At 41.6% G+C, this 21,698-nt stretch overlaps 1 protein-coding gene and 1 long non-coding RNA gene across 11 annotated transcripts in view; one reads left to right on the plus strand and one right to left on the minus strand.

The window, feature by feature from the left end:
* LOC138829100 (uncharacterized) overlaps window positions 1–2,349 on the plus strand; it is a 57,831-nt gene extending 55,482 nt beyond the window's left edge. Inside the window, exon 4 of the long non-coding RNA XR_011372487.1 lies at window positions 2,069–2,349. This is a non-coding gene — a long non-coding RNA (uncharacterized lncRNA). The remainder of the gene's footprint in view (window positions 1–2,068) is intronic.
* The window catches only part of Dtnb (dystrobrevin beta), a 197,348-nt gene that overhangs the window by 54,890 nt on the left and 120,760 nt on the right, over window positions 1–21,698 (minus strand). For 9 of the 10 annotated variants that reach the window (XM_070025160.1, XM_070025153.1, XM_070025161.1 and 6 more), the window contains exons 10-11: window positions 13,813–13,890; window positions 3,357–3,446 (exon numbers count right to left, since the gene is read on the minus strand). In XM_070025160.1, coding sequence (XP_069881261.1) covers window positions 3,357–3,446; window positions 13,813–13,890 — 168 coding nt within the window. The remainder of the gene's footprint in view (window positions 1–3,356; window positions 3,447–13,812; window positions 13,891–21,698) is intronic. The other variant, XM_070025158.1, reaches the window with a different exon arrangement.

A 21,698-nucleotide genomic window follows, 5' to 3' on the forward strand; every position in this document is an offset into this window, starting at 1 on the left:
TAAATAATAATAGTAATCAAGGTATTTAGGCCTGGTCATGGATACATCTCCCTGAGACAAAGGTGACCTTGGAGAAGTGATGTCCCTACATGTGGGGCGTCCTCAGCAGCACGCTCCCAGTGCGCCCACACCTCCCAAGAGGCATTTGTTGAGCAAGACAGAGCACCTATAGAATCGGAGACAGGGTATTTCTAACTAAAAGAACACTAATTAAAAAAAATCCCGGGCTGGGAAGGTGGCTCAGTGGTAGAGTGCTTGCCTTGCATGCATGAGGCCCTGGGTTCGATTCCTCAGCACCACATAAGCAGAAAAAAGCCGGAAGTGGCACTGTGGCTCAAGGGGTAGGGTGCTAGCCTTTGAGCTGAAGAGCTGAGGGATAGCGCCCAGGCCCAGAGTTCAGCCCCCACAACAGACAAAAATAAATTAATTAATTAAAAATCCCTCATGCCTTTTTAGACCTAGTTCTTGAATTCAAAAGACCATGAGGAAATTACAACCTTATTAAAAACAAATACTGAGGATTGTCTGAGCCAGTGGGGAAGCCATGCTAGGGCTGGCCAAACATAATGGCATGAGTCTCTTTCTTTTTCTGTCTTCCTGTGTCTAGTTTGCATTCAAACTCTCAATCCACCTGTCTGGGATTACAGGTGTGAGCAACCATGCCCACACCTTGTTTAGTCCATTATTCCTGAATAGGAGGACCAGCCATTTAACAAAGTAAAGACCCACTGTGATGGATATCAGATAATGGCACCTGGGTGAAAGAAGGTTCTGGAGTAATTGGCTAGGTCTATGTATATAATTGTCTTCTTTAATTTAGTCCCTGTGCCATCCGCTGTGTACCAGCATAAGGGCAGTTCTAGATTAACAGGAACTGTAGCTCTATAGTTCTCTTTATTTGAGTGTGGCACAAGCTTTAGGACAGCAGCAGGGACCAGAAGGGCTTGCTGGCAATTGGCTGTATCTTGGCCCAAGGTCACTAAAGTTTCAAAAAAAAAAAAAAAAAAATTCGATGACATGAGTTCAATAATCACCAAATCTTATTAAACTGAGAGGAAATGTGGGACGGTTAAAGTTAAATCAATAAAAAGGTCTTTTTTTTTCTTGGTTTTAAAAAAAATAACCTTTCTTTTTCTATCTTTGCAGCCTTCTTTTTTTTTTTTTTTTTTTTTTTTTTGGTAAAGTTTAGGCTGGCCTGAATCTCACTATGTATATGGCTAATTCAGTAAGCTTAATTTAGTTTTTTTTCTTCTAGGATATATTTTTAAAAAATGGATTTTAAGTCTTTTAGCACAGCATCTGTCAATACATCATAATTTCAGGAGTATAATTACGGTCTCCTCCAAAGATCTTGTACTAAGAGGATGCTACCACCAGTTGGTTTTAATACAAGTGTCAAAGTCCCAAGTCTGAGATTATCTGTATTTGTACCTTAAAGATGTTTACCTGAAACAAGAATATCTTTATCTTATAAATGAAAAAGAAAACCAACAACATGACAATGAATGATTATTAGAACAAATGGGTAATGCCATGGGGGGACTGGCAACCTAAGAAGTGAGACCGATGGTGGCTAACAGGGGACACAATAAGGCCCCCGTCACGGTGCATCTTACATGAAGTTAGCCCTCCCTGTTCCTTATATATATATACAAGTGTAGATGACACTGCTCAAGGCCAATGAAAACTATTTGAGGACAAGCAGAAAGGTTCCTTATTCCTCTGCCTAAGTTGATATATATTTTCAGAATTAGTCAGGAAATTTTGGGTTTCACCAAGGAAGTGAGGGGCTCAGTTCCTTAGACCATACATCAAGAAAAGAGACAACACTGACTGACCCACTCATCTTGCTATCCCAGGGCCACTGGACACTGGTTCTTGCTCCGGGAGCCTAGTGCCTAAACCATGAGACATGAGGAACTCAGCTAAACATATTATTATAAATCTCTGTAGGTGGAAATAATCAGGTCACAGTCTGTTTTAACATTCTGCTACTATTCTACCATGGAAGCTTTCAATCGCCCTGGACAACTGTCCTTACTGACAGAAAGTCATTTATCCTCCTTAGGCTAAAACAACTTCTGAGAGACCAAGAACCTGTAACAACTGCACAGAAACCATCTGGTGGACAAGAAGCTGCTCTGGATGATACCATGTGCATCAGGCCTCTCCTCCTTCCCACGCTCCCTAGTCCTCCAAGGTGTAGGAGAGGAAAGGGTCCCAAAGGAATGCTGCTCCTTAGTCACACTGGGAAGACTACAGGGGAATGGGATGGGCCACAATATTAAGGGAGCACTTTTCACAGTCTGCTTTCCCCACTGATTGTCATTCCTCTGTTATCATAGGGACTAGGAGTAAGTCTCAAATGACCTTTCCAAGGAGCTTGGGCCAGAGGTGGTCAAAACTAAAATTAAAACTTAAAAGTTCCAGTCTCAGGCTGAAATAATTTATAAATTTCTGGTTTTCCTTTCTAGGAAAAGAAATCTTAAAGTAGGGATTTACAAGTTGGCATGCACCTCCTCTTGGGCACTGTGTAGAGGGAGGGATGGCTTCAGATCATTGGTATTTGATCTGTCATCCTGCTTGAGGGAAGAGTTGTTGGGGTGGGTGTGGGCTGGTGGGTGGGTGGGCACAGCCTTTGGATCTACTGAATATAACATTGTTACTTCTCAGTTTCCTGAGGGGATCAGTCACAATCCCATAAAAACATTGAGACCATAGTAGCTTCTGGGGTCAGGTATCCCAGTAGGGATATATCTAATTATTAGTGAATGAGGAAGTAGATAAAGTTTGTAAGAAGCCTTTAGGTGGCAAGGTTCTCATAAACATTGTTGAAATCACTGGTTTAAATAATGAACAATGATAGACTTCTGGTAACAGACAGGGCATGGTTAAGATACAAAAGGATGAAGAGGGTGATGGTATTAGAGATAGTAAGAATCTCACTTTGGGACAGTGTTGATTAGCCCTCAACTTTGAAGGCCAATACAAAAATTTCATTATTTAGGTATGAATGGACAGGAATAAGAAATATGAAACACACCAAAATAATCTATTTCTAGAACTGTCAATCTCTGAGGTGAAAGGTGAACATACACTTCCAGTGTAACCCGTGGGGCCTGCTTCAGAGGTGACTTTCTTACTCTATATTTAGGTGAGTGCCAAGCTGGCAAGACTTGTGCTCTTGTGGAAGCCAATGTTTTAGTAGTTATTTTAACTCTGCCAATCATAGCTGGCAGCTGCTCAGGAACACGCCATATACAGAGTTTTTCCCCATGGTAACCCCATGTAAGACAGCTCTCGCTCCCCTCCCCTCCCCCTGGCCACCCGCCTGGTGCTGCTGCTCTACCACCAACCGTGTGCAGTGCTGCAGGCGGGCCACATAGGAGGCTATCAGCGCATGCTCATCGGCCAGGGGACTGGGCATGTCCTGGCTATACTGTAACCTGGGAATGACGGAAGCATGACACAAACACAGACAGAGGGAGAAATGAACATGGATTAAAATGAGCAAACAAATGTAGAAAATAAATCATGATAAGAAAAACTTTTTTAAAAAAGCTTACAATGTGTAATGGAATATAGTGTTAGTCCATTGGTAATCCATTCCACAAATCTCGTGTGTGTGTGTGTGTGTGTGTGTGTGTGTGTGCACGCGCGCGTGTGCACGCACGTGCCAGTTTCTAAAGCTTGAACTCAAGAACTTGGGTGCTATTCTTCAGCTTTTCTGCTCAAGGCAGGAGCTCTACCACTTAAGCCACACCTCCACTTTTGGCCTTTTTTTTTTTTTTTTGGTAGTTAACTGGAGAGAAGAGTCTCACAAGGACTTTCCTGTCTGTGCTGGTTTTGAACTATGATGCTTAGATCTCAGCCTTCTGAGTAGCTAGGATTACAGGCAAGAGCCACGGATGCCCAACTCACAAATCCTTTGAAAACGACTTCAAGCAGCCTTTTAGGTATTAGCTTTGGCCAGCAGACCTTGAGGAGGAAGAACCGTGTTCACCAGTTCTGAGTAGGCCCAGGGCTATGGAGAGGAATCATGTTTTAGAAAAAGTCCACTGGAAGAACAACCAAGCAACTACACTTCACCGTACCTGTGGGGTCTGGACCAGGGTTAAGAGGAGACTTTGCTCAGTTGTACGGACCTATTTCATATTACTAAATGACCCCTCATGTTATACTTCTAAAGCTCATGTCTATCAAATATGAATATGAGCATTGAGTATGAATATTCAGTGTTTCCACAGGCTACCAGGTAACTACTCTCATTTCCTATAAGGAAAGTGTCTCCAGGATAACAGTACTTAGACAAATTCACTAGGACTGTATTGCATTGAAAGACAGCATTGTGCAGCTCACTCTTATAGATACATGAAGGTCCTTAAGCATATGGTCTGTTTTTCCTCTTACTTAAAAAAGTTAGAACTTGTAAAGAATAGAGTCATCTCATGATTGCTGTTCATGAACCCATCACCAAACTTCAACAAACGCCATCATTTTGTCAATCTTCTTTAATTTATTCAGCTTCCTGATAATGAAAATCACAGGAAATTGCTTCACCTGAGAATCTTTGTGGCTGTACATCTGTCAGACAGTAAAACTATTTTATTTATCCTCAACATCACTACCCTGCCTAAAAAAAAAAAAAAAAAAAAAAAAAAAAACTAACAAAGATTTTCAGTGTCTCAGCTATCTAAATATTTCTTCAAATCTTAAAAGGCCTTTTGCAGTTAAAAATCAATATCCAAACAAAATTCCTACTTGCATTTGCTATGTACATCTTTTGTGTTTATATCTGGCTAATGGACTTCTGGGTTTTTGTTTTGATTTTTCGAATTTTTGAGACAAGATCTTGCTATGTCATGAATGCAAACCTTGAATCTGAGATCTTCTTCCTCTGTCATGTGCTGGGATTACAGGGAGGAACCACTTTGCTCAGCTACACTTCTGATTGTAATTTACAACTGTTCCCCCTTTCCTTGTTTATTTATGACATTTCTTTGTGAAGAAACCAGGTCACCTTTAAGAAAACGCTATCTGGATTTGGCTGCTTCCTGTGGTACCATTTTACTTGTTTCTCTGCCTCCTGTGGTCAGAATCTGGATGCTTAAAATTTTTTGATATGGCTTTGTTTTTGAGAAATGACAAGAATGGGATGACCTCTTTATTCTTCAGCAACACTCAAGGTGACCTCTAGTAGACTGTGGTTTATAGACTATCATTCAGAATTCAAGGAGATTAAAAAAAAAAACTAGCAAGGAGACCAAGAAGAAACAGAAGGGAAAAGACAAGAGCACAATATCTAACCAAGTATAAACATGCTTCAAGGAAGGAAATACAAGCACTGAGTGCTGGCCACTGGAATCAGTGCCATGGCTATCTCTGGTTTCCTTGACCAGCACAGTTCTGGCAGCAGGATGGAAGATGAAACTGGCTGGGGTATGCTCCAAAAAGGATGGTCCAATAGATGTTGAAGACACTCACTACAGATAACTCCTTCTCAAGCAGTTCCTCTGAAATGGGAAGGAGAGATATGTATACATAGATAGGTGGGGGAGGAGGGAGGGAGATGACTGAGGCCAAGATGTGATTTTTTTTTTTTAAATAAATTTCAGAGAGAAGGGATGGGTTAAGAGAGATGGGTGACAATGTTGTTAGACGCTTTGTACTCATATAATGTTTTGTAGAATGGGAACTTCTTTGTACAACTACTTAAAAATAATTAAAAAAGAAAAGAAAAAATAAATTTCAAAAAAGGAGCAGTATCAACAGATTTGTAGGTTAACAGGAAAGATTCAGTTGAGATAGAGATGAAAGGAAGATGCAGAAAACAGAACTGCCTGAGTCCTTGAGTCTCCCACTAACATGGTGACCACCAGTTTCCCAGCCAACATGTCCAAAATGAAGACTTCTTAGCAGTCTCTTTCCCCTACATATTCAAAGTGTTAGCAAGTCCACTGGCTCTATTTCTATCACCTCCACTGTTGCCGTAATTTACAGCAGCTTCTCACCATGTCTCATGTCAAACCAACGGTCTCCTGACTAGATCCTCTTTTACTCTGCCCTCCAGCTGACTCTCCACACTACACTGAGTGATCTTTTAGTAATAAATCAACATTGGGGTGATGAAAATATTCAAACATTGATTGTGGTGATGTTTGCACAATTGCACACACTAAAACCACTGAAGTGTACACTCTGAATGGATATATAAATTACATCTCAACATTTCTGTTTGGGAAATAAGTCAAGGGTCCTGACTAGTAATTCTAAGACTGCTATACAAGCTACTAGGACTGACCAAAAGGGCAAATGTATGACAGGTGTCAGGTTCTCACCATTGAAGAGGGAAGTTACACATAACGGAGGGACAATAGCCAGAGGGAATAACTGATACCAGACTAGAGCCAGACATTTCTCTTAACTCATGTAAAGCTTGACGCAGACACAGATGGACAGATAATGTTGGACGAGATAATGATCTCTAATGTCATTACCCAATAAAAGGAACCAGGGTTGCATAGAGAAAGGTCTCATTCTGGGCTAGGGCAAGGAAAATATGAGAGCCCAAAGCATGCTGCACTGACAGAAAAGTAAGGAAGGCCTAAAAATAGAAAAAAGTAAATAACAGAAAATGACACATCAAAGAGCTTCAGGATCCAACCTGAGAGATGGACAAAACTGAAACAATTTGAGCAACAAATAAACAATATGGAATTACATTATGGTCCAGAATAGAAAATAAATGTCTGTGAGTCTTAATTGATTATGTAAATGACTGGTAAATAAGAGGAGTGGGGGATAGAGTACTTCCTTCTCTAGGGAATAGGGCATAATCTCCTCCACATTGCTTTGAATGGTAACTGTATTTACTAAATCACTTCCAAAGAACAGAGTAGTAAAAGCATGAAGAAATATGGTGAACATTATCCTGCATAAGTGAACAAAGCTACTATCACCAATAGCAAGTCATACTGACAGCATGTACTCCTAGAATGTGAGAAGCCACCTCACCTCCACATTACTCTTCCCCCAAAGCCATAACCCAGATAACATAGCACATTACCATGAGAAAGTTGTGAAGGATAGCCAGTGACATGGTTTATGACCTCAAAACTGTCAAGGTCACAAAAAGAAAAGGACTAAGAAATTGTCCCTTCCTCTCTCTCTCTCCTTTCTTGCCTTCCTTTTTTATGCTGCTTTGAGGCTTGAACTCAGGGCCTTACATTCTTGATTACTTTTCTCACTCAAGGATGTCACTTTACCACTTGATCCACACCTCCACATCTCTGGCTGGCACTTTACCACTTGATCGACACCTCTGGATCTTTTTGCTGACTAGTTGGAGATAAAAGTCTATCAAATTTGTCTGCCTCGGTTGGCTTCAAACCTTGATCCTCAGATCTCAACTTCCTGAATAGTTTGGATTACAAGTGTGAGCCACCAGTACCTGGTTTCAATGTTGGTATTTCAGTTATGACTTGTATCAAGTCAAATGTAAGATGTTATTATTAGAGGAAAGAGAGAGAGGAGTATATAGTGACTTGCTGTACTATTTGTGTGTACACAACCTACTCAATTAAGAATAGTAACGTATGTGCATATTTGTGTATATATATATATATGTATATGTATATATGTATACACACACAGAGGCTTTCTTGAGACATGGTCATATCATATAGCCTAGGCTGGCCCTCAAACTCCTGGTCCTCCTGCCTCTACTTCTAGAGGCCTGAAATCCTGAGATTATAGGCATAAACCAATATACTCTGCAAAACTGTTCTTTTTTTTTTTTGCTTATGTGGTGCTGGGGAATCGAACCCAGGGCCTCATGCATGCAAGGCAAACGCTCTACCACTGAGCCACCTTCCCAGCCCCAAAACTGTTTTTCCTAAAAAAACAAGAGGATCCTATCTCCTACATGATCTGGCCCTTAGGTAACTCTGTGCCAGCTTACCCTTTTGGTCACAATATTGATTTTCAGCTATTTTAGGAAAGCACCAGATCCATTTCCTTTCTGAGGTCTTTCTTCCTTCTATCCCCTTAGTCAGGAACATTATTCCCCTGCCTCCTGCAGGGCTCTTTTTTTTCCTTATAAGATTAATTTTCCTGATGAGTTGTCACCTCTTGTCAGAGCCCTTCCTTGACCACCCACTCTAAAATCTAACCCTCCACTGCATTTATACTGTTTTTCCTCATGGTATTTACCACCACTTTTATTATGTTATAAAACTGTTAGGTTTTGTCTTTTTTTCAGTGTATGTATATATTCATATACGTATATATGTATCTATCTATCTATCTATCTTTTTTTTTTTTTTTTGGTCAGTCATTGGGCTTGAATCTGGGCTTGGGTGCTGTCCCTGCGCTCTTCAGCTCAAGGCGAGTGCTCTACCACTTGAGCCACAGTGCCACTTCCGGTTTTCTAGTGGTTTATTGGAGATAAAGAGTCTCATAGACTTTCCTACCCAGGCTGACTTTGAACTGCGATCCTCAGATCTCAGCCTCCTGAGTAGCTAGGATTACAGGAGTGAGCCACCAGCACCCAGCTCAGTATATATTTTTTATTGTAAAGATTTTGTACAGAGGGTTTACAGTTACATGAGTATGGTAATGAGTACATTTCCTATAGAGCATTGTTACCTCCTCCTTTGTTTTTCGCCTACCATCCCTTCCCTCCCCAGGTTTTGTCTTCTGTACTTGAGTGGAAGCTTCATGAAAGCAGGGACTAATCTTTATACAGACAAACTCACTTCCTAAAATGGTGCCTGACACAGACCAGGTACTCAGCAAATAATTGTGAACTAATAAATTAATTTGAAAAAGGTAATTACATATAAAGAGTTCAGACAACAGGTAAGTGACAAAGCTGGACCTGGCCTGGCCCTATTCCACACTCCTGCTGCTCCACCAAGTTTCTTCTCATGGTTGAGGGCACACACCTGGCAACAGTGAGAGAAATAAACCTACACAGCAATAGTAGGGGATGGCAGAGCTTTTGAATCTGAGCCATTCCCACAGGAAGTCACTGGCTAGGCCACTGTGGTAGGCAATGAAGTTCCACTTATTCTCTTCTGTGGAATATAGCACAATCTATCTTTGGGTAACATTCTATGTGATTCAGATTGCACTAATGGGTCATAATGAGTGGCAGTTTTCTCATAGTACTTCAATCAAGTTTCACATCTGTAGAATAACTGAAACACAGAATATGGGTATTATTACAAAGTGATTTTTAACAGAATTTAAGACAATGTTTTCCAATACTTTTGTTTCTATTCAAACAGTAGGAATACTTCTAGTGACCATAGTATCAAAGTCTTCAACAGTAGGAGACTGACCTCCAAAGACCTTTGCTAAAAAGCATGAAAATGGCCTTATATGATTTTCCAGGTTCTAATTACCAGCTGTTCTCTGAATCAGAGTCCCTCAATATCCCAGGCACACAAGCGCACAGCTATGCTCATGGTTCCCATCACTGAGCACGTGGATGAGGAAGTGAGGAAACAGACTCATCAGCATATGGGATCGTCTGAGTTCCACAGGAGTCAATTTTTGTTCCTTTTGAATTTTGCTACTGCAGTGATTAGGAGACACTGTTAATGAAGCACGAAGAATGGCCTCCTAAGCCCGCTGTAATCGGATGTCATAATCTTCTACCTTGAGTCATTTAGGAGCCATAAAAAAGATTTCCGAAATATAATTTCTTGGCTCTGAATTTCTCAAGTCTAATAAGAGTATAGTTTGTCTTTAGATCTACATGTTACCTTTCATTTTTAAAAAATGCTGGCATTGGACTTGAACTCAGGGCCGGAGTGTTCGCTCTTACCTTCTTTGTTTACTTATGACTTGAGCTACAGATCCACTTCTGGCATTTTGCTGGCTAAGTTGAGATAAGTCTCATGGATTTTTTTTTTCCTTGGCTGCCTCTGAACCTCAAGCCTCATATCTCAGCCTCCTGAGATTATAGATATGAGCTACTGGTTCCCAGTATGGGTCATCCTTCTAACACCCTTACTCTATAAACTCAAGACAAACTGAAATTACTATTTTGTTCATGGGGCCAGATAGTAATATTTTAGACCTTTTAGGCCTCATCTTCCCCAGTTCCCCACATCTGAAATCTCCAGAACCCATCCTCGCCCCTAGCTTCTCAGTGTGAACCTGACAGCACTGAACCGTCTTTCACTCAAACCCACTTCTTCCATCTTGTCTGTTCTACCACTAGTCCACACAGATGCAGCCTGGATGCAGCCGCATCCACGGGGAGGAGGAAGTTACCTGTTACTCCACTTCCGTAAGCTTCACTTTTTCAAACTTAGGTTTTGAAGTATGGATTTAGAATGATTCTGTTTGTACTAATCTCAGTCAGAACTGAACAGTCCATGTTGGAATGGAAATGGAATCAAATCCCAACCTAGAAGTGGCTAAAATCTGGAGGTTTGCCCAGGCCTAGAGAAACTTTGGGAATCTGCCAAAACCAAGGACCCTGCAGCTCCATCCAATTACGTGTTAATTTTCAATTACTCTGCTTCTCTGTCTTTCAAAAAACATTCTAGAGAAAAAAAATCTGTTCTGACCTAGAGATAGCGTCACGAAGAATTTAAACCAGCTGGCTGTTTCGCAAAGCCATCTATAATTCTTGCTTTTCAATCAAACTGTACATTCCTACCACCCCTAGGTAGGAAGAGAGTAGGTGGGCTGGACAGACAGGATGGTATGGAGACTTTCTGGCTTTCATTTTGGCTCCTTTCTCAGTTTCCCCAATGCCTCTGTAATTTTCAATCTAAAAATCCAGAGGATTGTGGTTTTCATTCTGCTGTGTTATTCTATCCTGTAGATAACTTGCTATATTCTTGACCATGGCTCTCAGTCAGAGGCCATTTTAACATTGCATTATAATTGTAATGCAACTCAAGATAACTTGGTCATGTCCCACAGTGCATAGGTAATATTTACACTGTGGCATTCTCTTTTACAAACTGCTTCTCCTTCTTGTGAAGGATATGTTGAGGATATGTGAAGGATATGTTCTAAATGTTAAACATTTCGTCCTTACTTAAGATTCCTAGCAATTAATGCCTATCTACATTTGGTAGGTCTGACAGTTAGCTGTCCCCACCTAAGATGGTGTCTTCCCTAACACATCTCCATACATGGAATAGTACAGACTAGGAAGCACCATTCGACTCTTGAGAGAACTGAATGTGACCTGGCAGGAGGAAAATAGGTCTCCTGAAAGAAACTCATGCAGAGTTTTTCTTAGGGACAGCTCAGAGTAGAAGCCTATGGCTATGTCTCCTTGTCACCTCTAAACTATCCAGTGACTAACAGCCAACCACTCCATACCCCCATAGCTTTCTTCCACATTCTCTGTCAGCTTAGGCTTTCATCTTTTCCTCTCTCTTTGGGGATTGCACCTAAGATGTGCCTGCTAGGTAAGTGTTCTACCACTGAGCTATGTCTCTAGCCTGAATTTTGTTTTCTCTTGTCTGTTAAATCATTACCACTCGTTTGCTTGGATGTCTCCAAAATTTTATTGCTACTGAGTTCTCTTATTAGTAAGTTGCAGGCAGAGCTCAGCCTTCCTTTCTGGCCTGTGCTTTGGCTGTCTTCAGTCTGCTGATGGTGTCTAGAGAGATGGTGACATCAGTTCTAGGACTACTTTTACCCAGAACAAGAGTCTAGTTGAAATGCTAACTTTAAAATAAAGTCTTAATCCAGGATTTTTCTATTATCATCTGAAGCAGCTTGAAATAATAACAGGTATCATTTTGGAACTGACAATCACAGGGAGGCCTGGGGTCGAATATAGCAAATTTAAAGTTATAGGGTTGATTGTGATATTATAGCTCCTGAGCTCCTTCTACCAGTCTTCCCAAGCAATAAAACCCTGTCAGGAAGATGCACTCCCTCTCCCAGACCCTAGCAGCTATACTCAACTGGGGTCACTGAATGACTCACATCTTGTTCATAGTACGTAGAACACCTCTAGCCCTCATGTAGTTAGGTGACTCAGAGGAACAAACGTAGTAAATGAAAAAGAACTTAAGATAGCAGAAAGTCCTACTTAATAGATGGTGCTCCTGAAATTAACATAAATGAATTCTTCCAACACTCTAGCTTCCTGGATTTGAAATGAAAACTCCCTGCCTGGCAGTGAGAATGTGAATGCTGTGGATATTTAACATAAAATTTTTAAGACTGAGGGTTGCAGGGATGGCTGTCATGCCCAGGTGCTGGGAGAGCTGCTGCCCTGTGTCCTCCTTAAGAGGACAGTGCCTAGCATTCATGAAACCCTGGGTTCGATTCCTCAGTACCACATAAACAGAAAAAGCCGGAAGTGGCACTGTGGCTCAAGAGTACCAGCCAAGGGACAGTGCCCAGGCCCAGAGTTCAAGCCCCAGGACTGGCAAAAAAAGATAAAAAGAAAGAAATGTGTTCAAGGTCTGGTGAGAGCCAGGATCCAAATTCAGGCATTCTGTCTGGCTCAAAAGCCTGTAGGGCCCAATTCCTCCTCCCTCCCCGGCCCGCCAAGCATAACTGCATCACCTGGCTCTGCCTGAAGGGGGCAACCTGGCTGCTTCCCTGCCAGAAGTGTCCCAACAAGGCCATCAGCAGGCACTCTTACCTGGTCAGGGTCCTGGTCTCCCCAAGTAGATAAAGGTGTACCACCAGGTGGCTGATTTATTCAGTCCCCAGGAACTCTGTTCCAGGGCAGTCCTGAAGCTGGCTACTTAACTTCCTGCTAAGGTTATTTCCCAAGCATGTCTGATGATAAGAACCACCTTGAATGCTTGTTAAAAGTGCAGTCTCTCACAATCTATCCTTGGCTGAGTTATAAATTCACTGGGTCTGACATGGTCCCAGAAATGTGTATTTTTAAACATGTCCCCCCAGGAGATTCTTTTCATCAGTCAGGTTTGACAAATATTGCTTTAGGAGTTTTAGCCAATAAGAACAAACATTGTTGGTCTGGAGTGACAAGTACTGGGTCAAATGATTATTAAGGAGATGACATTTCTAAAGCTGAAGTAACCCGAAGAGCTCAGCACATATGGCACAAAGTGTTTGTTTGTTTTCCAGTAAGTTGTGCTGGGTGTGCTGGGAGGTTTTTTTGTGGTTATTTCTCTGTGAGGGATGACTGTTGAAAGAAATTCCTTAATGGTTCTGCCCGTGAGGGAACTTCTGCAGTGCTCTGGTCATAGGACAGCTTAAATCAAACAGAAAGTATGCCATTTAATACAGTCTTTCAAGCCCTGCCTAAGAGAATCTTGGAGAAGAGAAAATTAAATAAAAAGGAGAAAGAAGTTCAGAATTCTTGTTCCTTGAAGGACCCAAAAGCAAACTTTTTGTATAACTAAGAGTTACGGACTTCAGCTTTTCAACTTAAAAGGTAATGAATCATACATAGAATGACTCAGGGGAATATTTCATATAAGACTAATTAATTTATATAGTCTTCAGGGAAGCAGAAGCAATCTCTGTCTGACATCCAAATCAAATGCAAATTTGTTGAATCTTATATGTAATCTGCTGACACCCTGTTCACTGCTCATCACAATGAATTTCCACTTGAAGCTCTGCTCAAAGCTGAACTTCAGTAGCTGTGTGCAAGAGTCAGCAGAGAAAGAGGAGGATGAAAGCAGGAAATGGGGTTAGAAGATATTTGAGGGGGTGAGGGGGAAGGATGGTGATCTTTCCTACCCCTGAGAATGTACTGCTTCTTGGGCCTTGCTTCTGAGGAAAATCAGACATAGCAAATCAGTGGCAGGGGCCTGTCCTCAACTCTGAGGCATACATACTTACCTCTTGGTAGGAGTGGGCACTCCGGAGGATATGTGGCTAACCATGGTGTCATTCATATTAGTCAGAGGGCGAGGAGGGCTGAAAGAGAAGACATTACATTGCATTAATCATTCCCAGCAACAGTGAAAGAATGGTAAGGGCAAAGGAACCAACCATTATTCCTGACAAGTATGGTGGTACCCAGGGGGACTGGGCACAGAAATCCATACTTCAAGCCTAAGTGATTTCAACAAGGAGTGCTCTCTCTCTCTCTCTCTCTCTCTCTCTCTCTCTCTCTCTCTCTCTCACACACACACACACACACACACACACAGCCACAGGACCACACAGCCTGTGCCAGGGGTTCCAACAAACTATAAAGATATCACTTCAGGGTGGACTATTGTTTCTGTTTTGTAGCTTTTAATGTACAAGGATAAGAATTCTGCCATTTAACATTCTTGGTATTAGTTTGACCTCAGAGCCTTGAGTTAGCTAAGCAAACTACCACTTGAACATTTTCAGGCCTCTCTCCACCAACCCCCCAGCCTTTTGTGCTTATTTGCTTTTGTTTTTTGTTTGTTTTTCTCAGGTAGGGTCTCAGTTTTTGCCTGAGGCTAGCCTTAGACCATGATCCCACTATCTACAGCCTCTAGAGCTGGAAAACAGGTACATATTACCTTATTTAGCTTGTTAGTTAAGATGAGGTCTCAATAACTCTTTGCCTGGACTGGCTTTGAACCACCATCCTTCCAATCTCTGCCTTCTAAGTAGCTGGAATAACAGGTGTGAACCACTGTATACAGTTTTGTTTGAGACAGGGTCTGGCTATCTAGCCCAGGCAAGCACTGAACTTCACTTTCCAGTCTTTATATTTACAATATGGAACAGAAGCCCAGAAAAACACATGCATACTCATGCAAGCCTGGGGAAAGAGCTGGGACATGGTCATTTAGCAGCAGCGCTCGGACCCCAGATCCTCAGAGCACAGGGGCCCAGCCTCTTCAGGGTTCCTGGGGATGGTGCCAGGGAAGATCCATTCCTCTGTGTCAGGGACCTGGGTCAAAGGGCAGGGTATAGGCGAAGGGATGACCCTACCTTGGCCGCCTAACGCTATTACTAGCTGCCCCAGGGTGGACTTGAACTGAAAGGCTAGGTGTGGGGTCTGAATCAGAGCTTGCATGGATGGGTGCAGGGGCAATGGTCCTGAAACCCTAGTGCCAATCCCCACACTGGGACATATAGAAGGTTGCACACCACTTAATTTTAATTGAATTAATTTCTCTTCAAGATTATTAGATGTTTATATCTCTCAAAGGTCACAATACCGAAATGTACACTTGTCAGTTACAGCTCATTGTTGCCTCATTTTGCTTGCAAACTTTTTAACCAAGACATTTCAATGTTAAATACTAAATTCATAAATAAGACTTTGAAGCAAACTTTTACTATTTCGTTCTATAATCTTAACAGTGAATTTAAATTTTATACCTATACCCTAACTAGAATGTTGGCCTTTTATAGCCTAATCCAAATTTAAATTTGAAAGTAAACTTTTTTTGGTAACTCAGCTTCTGGTTTGGGGAATTATAAGCCTGTTTCTCCATCTTGTGAGGGTCCTGAACAAATAAATCCAAACTCATCAAAAGGAATCTTATTATTTTGTTCAGCCATTCTCCAACCCCTCTCTCTCCCTCTGGGGTCAGCCACAAAAGGTTTCCTTCTTGCATCTGGAGCCACATGATTATTGCCAAATATTTCTCCTGGGAAATCTCTCGCTTCCTCTCCTACACTGCAAGAACTGCCTCTCAGAGAGACTGGTTCCTCAGAAGCAGGAAAAGCCAAGCCAGAAAGTCCTTCTCTCTTGTCCAGCTGCCAATTTTCCCTTGCCTTTGAGAGAAGAGTTAATTACATAAGATGTCTGTGTGGAGGTCACATTTACCAAGGCTGGTGAATGTTAAGGAACTGTCTCCTTTATTATTTCACAGTCCATTCAAATAAAGGCCCAGGAGAACCAGAGAACCTAGAGGTTAAAGAGGGATGTCTGTCTCTCCATCACTTATTAAGTCTCTCTCTCTCTCCCTCCTTCTGAATAGCAATTTCATTCCTGGTTAAGAAACTTAAAAATAAAATTTTCTATTTAAATGAAGAGGATCCAAAATGGAAAGCAATTTGCAGGGAAAGATTTAGGACTCTTGGTGTGTGTGTGTGTGTGTGCGTGTGTGCGTGTGTGTGTGTGTGCGTGTGTGTGTGTGTGTGTGCAGGGAAGAGATTTAGGACTCTTGGTGTGTGTGTGTGTGTGTGTGCGCGCGCGCGCGCGTGCATGCGTGCACATGCGCGCCTGTCCTGGGGTTTGAACTCAGGGATGGTAACCTGAGTTTATATGACAGTCTGGGGTTTGAACTTAGGGCCTGGGCACTATCCATGAGGTTTTTTGTTCAAGGCTAGCACTGTACGACTTGAGCCACAGCTCCATTTCTGGCTTTATTAGGGTGGAAATGAAAGAGTCCTATGAATTGTCCCGCTGCGTCTGACTTCGAAACAAAATGCTCAGATCTCATCCTCCTGGAGTAGCTAAGATTACCAGCTTCCCCAGCTTGGAACTCTTGATTTTTAAGCAATAGTATAATGTTTATTGTTTGTTTTTTTTGGGGAGGGGTGTCCGGTCGTGGGGTCTGTACTCTAGGCCTGGGCGCTATCCCTCAGCTCTTCAGCTCAAGGCTAGGTTTCTACCACTTGAGCCACAGTGCCACTTCCAACTGTTTTCTTTTTGCTTATGTGGTGCTGAGGAATCTAACCCAGGGCCTCAGGCATGCAAGGCAAGCGCTCTACCACTGAGCCACCTTCCCAGCTCCCAATGTTTATTGTTCTATCTTCCTTCATTTAGGTAACAAATGCTAACTAAGAAATTCAGAACAGAAAAATGCCTTCCTAGGCTATTCAATTCCAAGTTATTCATCAGACTACCTGTCTCCCAGACAAGTAAACTTTCATGCCTATCAATGCTAGCTGCAATGAAATACAGACAACCAATTGTTTTACAGTGAATACAACTTGGTGGGGGGGAGGAGGAAGCAGGAGAAAATGAGGGAAGGGGCAATACTATTCAAAAAGAAATGTACTCATTACTTATGTAACTGTAACTCCTCTGTACATCACCTTTACTAAATTAAATAAATAAATATTATGAAAGAGAACAGAGAGATTAGCTTATTCTTAGTCCTTGCATTTTGCCTCTGGGCCTTTTAAATGAATTATCTAGCTGAAACATGACAATTCCTATGTAGGACAATTCCTATGTGAGCTGAATAGTTGTTCACACTTACCTGTACCAGAAACCACTGGTCCTGGGAGCACATTGGAATTTGCTTCTTCTTTTTTTTGTGGGGGGGGGGGGGGGGGGCGGGGTCCGGTTGTGGGGCCTGAACTCTGGGCCTGGGCGCTGTCCCTCAGCTCTTCAGCTCAAGCCTAGAGCTCTACCACTTGAGCCACAGCGCCACTTCTGGCTTTTTTCTTTTTGCTTATGTGGTGCTAAGGAATCGAACCCAGGGCCTCAGGCATGCAAGGCAAGCGCTCTACCACTGAGCCAACTTCCCAGCCCTGGAATTTGCTTCTTTAGTGTATTATTAGTAATCCATTCCAAAAGTAAGATAAGGCATTTTTTAGAACTAATACAGTTACCCCATTTGTTTAAATATTAAAATACTACTGCATTCAATTTCCTTTCTGACATTCTTACAGAAAAAATAACAATAGAAGAAAAAATGTAATTCCTTCAACATGAATTCATGTGATAAAATTTCATGATTTGTAGCATCTTGTTTGGTCTAATGATACAAAAGTCTTTATGTATCTTGGCAGATATCATGTTCAACTATTATCTCTGGCACACATTTAGAGAACTCTTTTCTAATATGCAAAGCCAGACAGTAATGATCACATTGCATTCTATAAACTCATGGTTATTAGCCCCAAGTTTCATACCTTTTTTTGGACTCCTAACATGTTTTGCTAGAAAGGTAAGAAGCCTGCTTGCAAACCAAGATGAAAAAGGTATTCACAAGCATTGAGGTCTATTTGGGATCTCTCCACCAGAACCACAGTTCATTAGGAAAGCCAGTATCTCTATAATGCAATCTTGGAAGATATAATACACCCAAAAACTTTGGCTCAAAAAATCCTCCCTGAAGACAAAGCTGGAATGAATACTTCCAAGTGAGAAGTAAACATTAATACCAATTATAAGAGGTAAGCCTGGCACAAGTGGCTCATAGTAGCTAATCCTTAGCTACTCAGGAGGCTAAGGCCTGGTGGATTGAGGTTTGAAGTCAGCCCCTGCAGAAAAGTCTGTAAGAACATCTCCAATTAATTAGCAAAATGCTTGATTGGCTCAAGTGGTAGAGTGCCAGTCATGGGCAAAAAAACCCAAAAAACCCCAAAAAAACAAAAAACTGATCAAGAGTGTGAGGCCCTGAGTTCAAGCCCTGGTACCAGCATATACACACAATAAATAAAACAGAACCATTAGCACCATCATCTAATGGGCTTTGTTGATCTTTCATATCTAAAACCAGCTGAATGATGATGATGTCACCAGATGGTCCAAGTGTTCCTTCACAGTAAGTATCTCAGCAAGGTAACCTTAGGCACTAATGAGTTCCATACCTTAATGGACACCAAACATGATGTCGTCCAAAAATTTGAAAGGTTCTTTCTTGGTTAATAAGATATGCTTTTTAAAGAAAAAAATAATAAGGAGAAGGAAGCAGATAGGTTATGTATGTAGAAGGTAGAAAATAATTTGCTAGTCTGAAAAGGTAGTTAAAAATTTGGGGAGGGGGTAGTGTTAGACACAAGTACTCTATCACTGAGCTACCCCAGTGCTTTCCTACTCCCTCCCCCTCCCCCCACCCCCCCCCCCACCCCCGCCAAGTACTGAGGTTGTATTCTCTAGTGCTTTACTGCTTAATCAAAAGATAAGAATGTCAGGCTCCAGTGGCTCATGCCTATAATCCTAGCTACCCAGAAGGCTAAGATCTGAGGATCATGGTTCAAAGCCAGCCTAGGCAGGAAAGTCTGTGAGACTCATATTTAATTAAGCACTCCCCCGCCACCTTAAAAAAAAAAAGTCTAAAGTAGCGCTGTGGCTCAAGTGGTACAGTGCTAACCCTGAGCAAAAGAAGCTGAGGAACAATGCCCAAGCCCTAAGTTCAAGCCCAAGGACTGGCACTCCCTTGAAAAAAGGATGAGGCACACTTCCTAATTGCTTACTCATGAAAGATAAGATTATCTTTTTGTCATTGACCTAATTATATAGATTTGGAGGAAGATATGCAGATAAATAACCACATTGCCAATTAAAGAATATACAAAAGAAACACAGACAGTTCTAAAGCTGCAGGAGGCACTGCCCCCTTGTCCCCTTATCCTTAGGTCCTTGGACAGAATCTCTTCTGCAGGAACTCCTTTAAGACTGCCAATATGCTTACCCCTGCCCTATGATTTTTACTTTTTTTTTTTTTTTTTGCCAGTCCTGGAACTTGAACTCAGGGCCTGGGTACTGTCACTAAGCTTCCTTTGTTCAAGGCCCTACCACTTGTGACTTTTTCCTGAGTAGTTTATTGTAGGTAAGAGTCTCATGGACATTCCTGCCTGGGCTGGCTTTGAACCGCTATTCTCAGATCTCAGCCTACTGGGTAATTAGGATTGTAAGTGTGAGCCACCAGTGCCTGGCTAAATTTCTATTTAGTTCAACACAGCCATTTGAGACGTGGGCAGTTTTCAGGAAGGAAAGATTTCTCACACTACTTTTTATGCTTTTATACTAGATAGCATCTAGAGATACAGAGGAACATAGAGCTCTCTCTCTCTCTCTCAAGCTCCAGAAAAGGACCAAATTGTAAAATGATAGAATGAAAAAACTATGTAATAGTACTGTTAAGTTTAATATTACTTTACTACACAGTGAAAGTAGTCGTGTCTTATAAAACAAATCAACAGAAATGTATTGTTTTAAAGACTTTTCAACATGACTCTTTCCTTGTTTATTAAATGTAAAAGGAAGTTGTGGGGCTGGGAAGGTAGCTCAGTGGTAGAGTGCTTGCTTTGCATGCATGAGGCCCTAGGTTCGATTCCTCAGCACCACATAAGCAAAAATAAAAAAGCCAGAAGTGGCACTGTGGCTCAAGTGGTAGAGCACTAGCCTTGAGCTGAAGAGCTGAGGGACAGCGCCCAAGTCCAGAGTTCAGACCCCACAATCGGACCAAAAAAAAAAAAAAGAGGAAGTTGTTACTACTTTAATAGACATCTACTCCTGTGTTTAAGAAAACTCAAATGTTTCAGCAAGTTGCTGCTCACAGAGGCTAAGTGGAGCACAACAGGCAATGTCATTTCTTGACATTTGCATGGTATGTCACTGCTGAAATCTAAAAAATAGAAACAAATATGTAGTTCTAACGGATGTGCTGTTTTTACCACTCTGGAAAGACAGAGTTGCCTGCCCTTGTATGGTGAACCTGGGATGTTCTAGATGCTCTGGGATCTTGTTAAAACTGAACACAATCATCACCAGCCAAGCAGCAGAACATAAGGGCAAGGAAAAGCAACCAAACCTTTGTGCTCTGTGACAAATGCTGCTCCTTTCTCTAGGGATCTGGTATGACATTGCTATCTCTAAGCAAACACAATCATCACATGACAAAAGCTCTTCTGTACAAGGAAGCTTGTCCCACAGAGCATTTTGGGAAAGAGTAGGTACAAAACACAGGGCTACACTCTTCCAGCAAGTCCCTGAAGCAAATATAGCCAAGTCAGGTGCAACACATAAGGTAGGTAACACTCTGGAAGTTTAAAAATGAAACACACTCACCTTCAACAGAATCCAAGTCTTGCTACAAATCAGTAACCCAATTAACCCAGTTAGTGAATCTATCCTGGTGTGGACTTTAAGAAGTGCCCTCTCCTCCCCACAGATCTCTCATAACTGCTAGACAAGAAAGTAGCCTGTGGTACTGTCTGCCCAGCCAGCCAGGGAATTGGTTCTGGTTTTTTGGCCGAAGAGAAGTAAATGCAAGGAGGGTGAAAATGCAGGACAATGCAAAGAGCTCCTTAATTCATCAAGGCAGCTCACCAGAGGGCAGCTGAAACAAAAGAGCCAGACAGTATAAGCTGCTGACAGACTCGAGAGACACTTCTGACAGGACAGTCAGGTGATAAGAATGTCCCTGCCACTCGGGGATACTATGGCTGTTGCTTATTTCATCTAGTAGACAGCTCTTGGTTTTCATCCCTATCATATCCCTGCCTTTATTTGTTAGTGTTCCTTAAATAGTGTAACAGTTTTCAAATAGGTTACCAGTGTTCAGAGAACCATTCTATTGCTATTAACATTTGTCTGATTTCTTGTGGTTAAAATTATATTATCCTCAGCAGTCATAATGTCATCATTTGCCCCAAATCACCAATTCTCTACCAGCCTCCCAAATTAGGACAAAAATCTTCCTCTATGCAGTCATTGCCCAGATAGTACAGCCAGCTTCCCACCCATCTTCATGTTCACTACTTTGTAGGTTGCTGCAGTCACACACAGGCTTTGAGTTTTTGCAGTTTCCAGGAAGGAAAGTTTTGTTGTTTTTTGCAGCATGGCAAAGCAAAAAGAAAACAAAATAATAAAATACTAAAAACAGAGGGAATAAAAAGTAAGTCCTACACCAACAACCTAAGTGCCTAAGATTTCCGTTATTTACTTAGATAAATAAACAGATAAGAGGAGCCAGACCAACAGATCAGACAGCTAACATTAATTTTAATATAAACGCTTTGATACAAAGAGATAAAGACCAAAGAAGAAAATAGATGCACATGTTAGAATGAAAGAGTTGACTTATTTCAGACATAGAATAACCATG

Source organism: Dipodomys merriami, unplaced genomic scaffold, assembly GCF_024711535.1.
Source record: "Dipodomys merriami isolate MVZ:Mamm:240054 unplaced genomic scaffold, mDipMer1.0.p SCAF_17, whole genome shotgun sequence".
In the NCBI taxonomy this organism is placed as follows: domain Eukaryota; kingdom Metazoa; phylum Chordata; class Mammalia; order Rodentia; family Heteromyidae; genus Dipodomys; species Dipodomys merriami.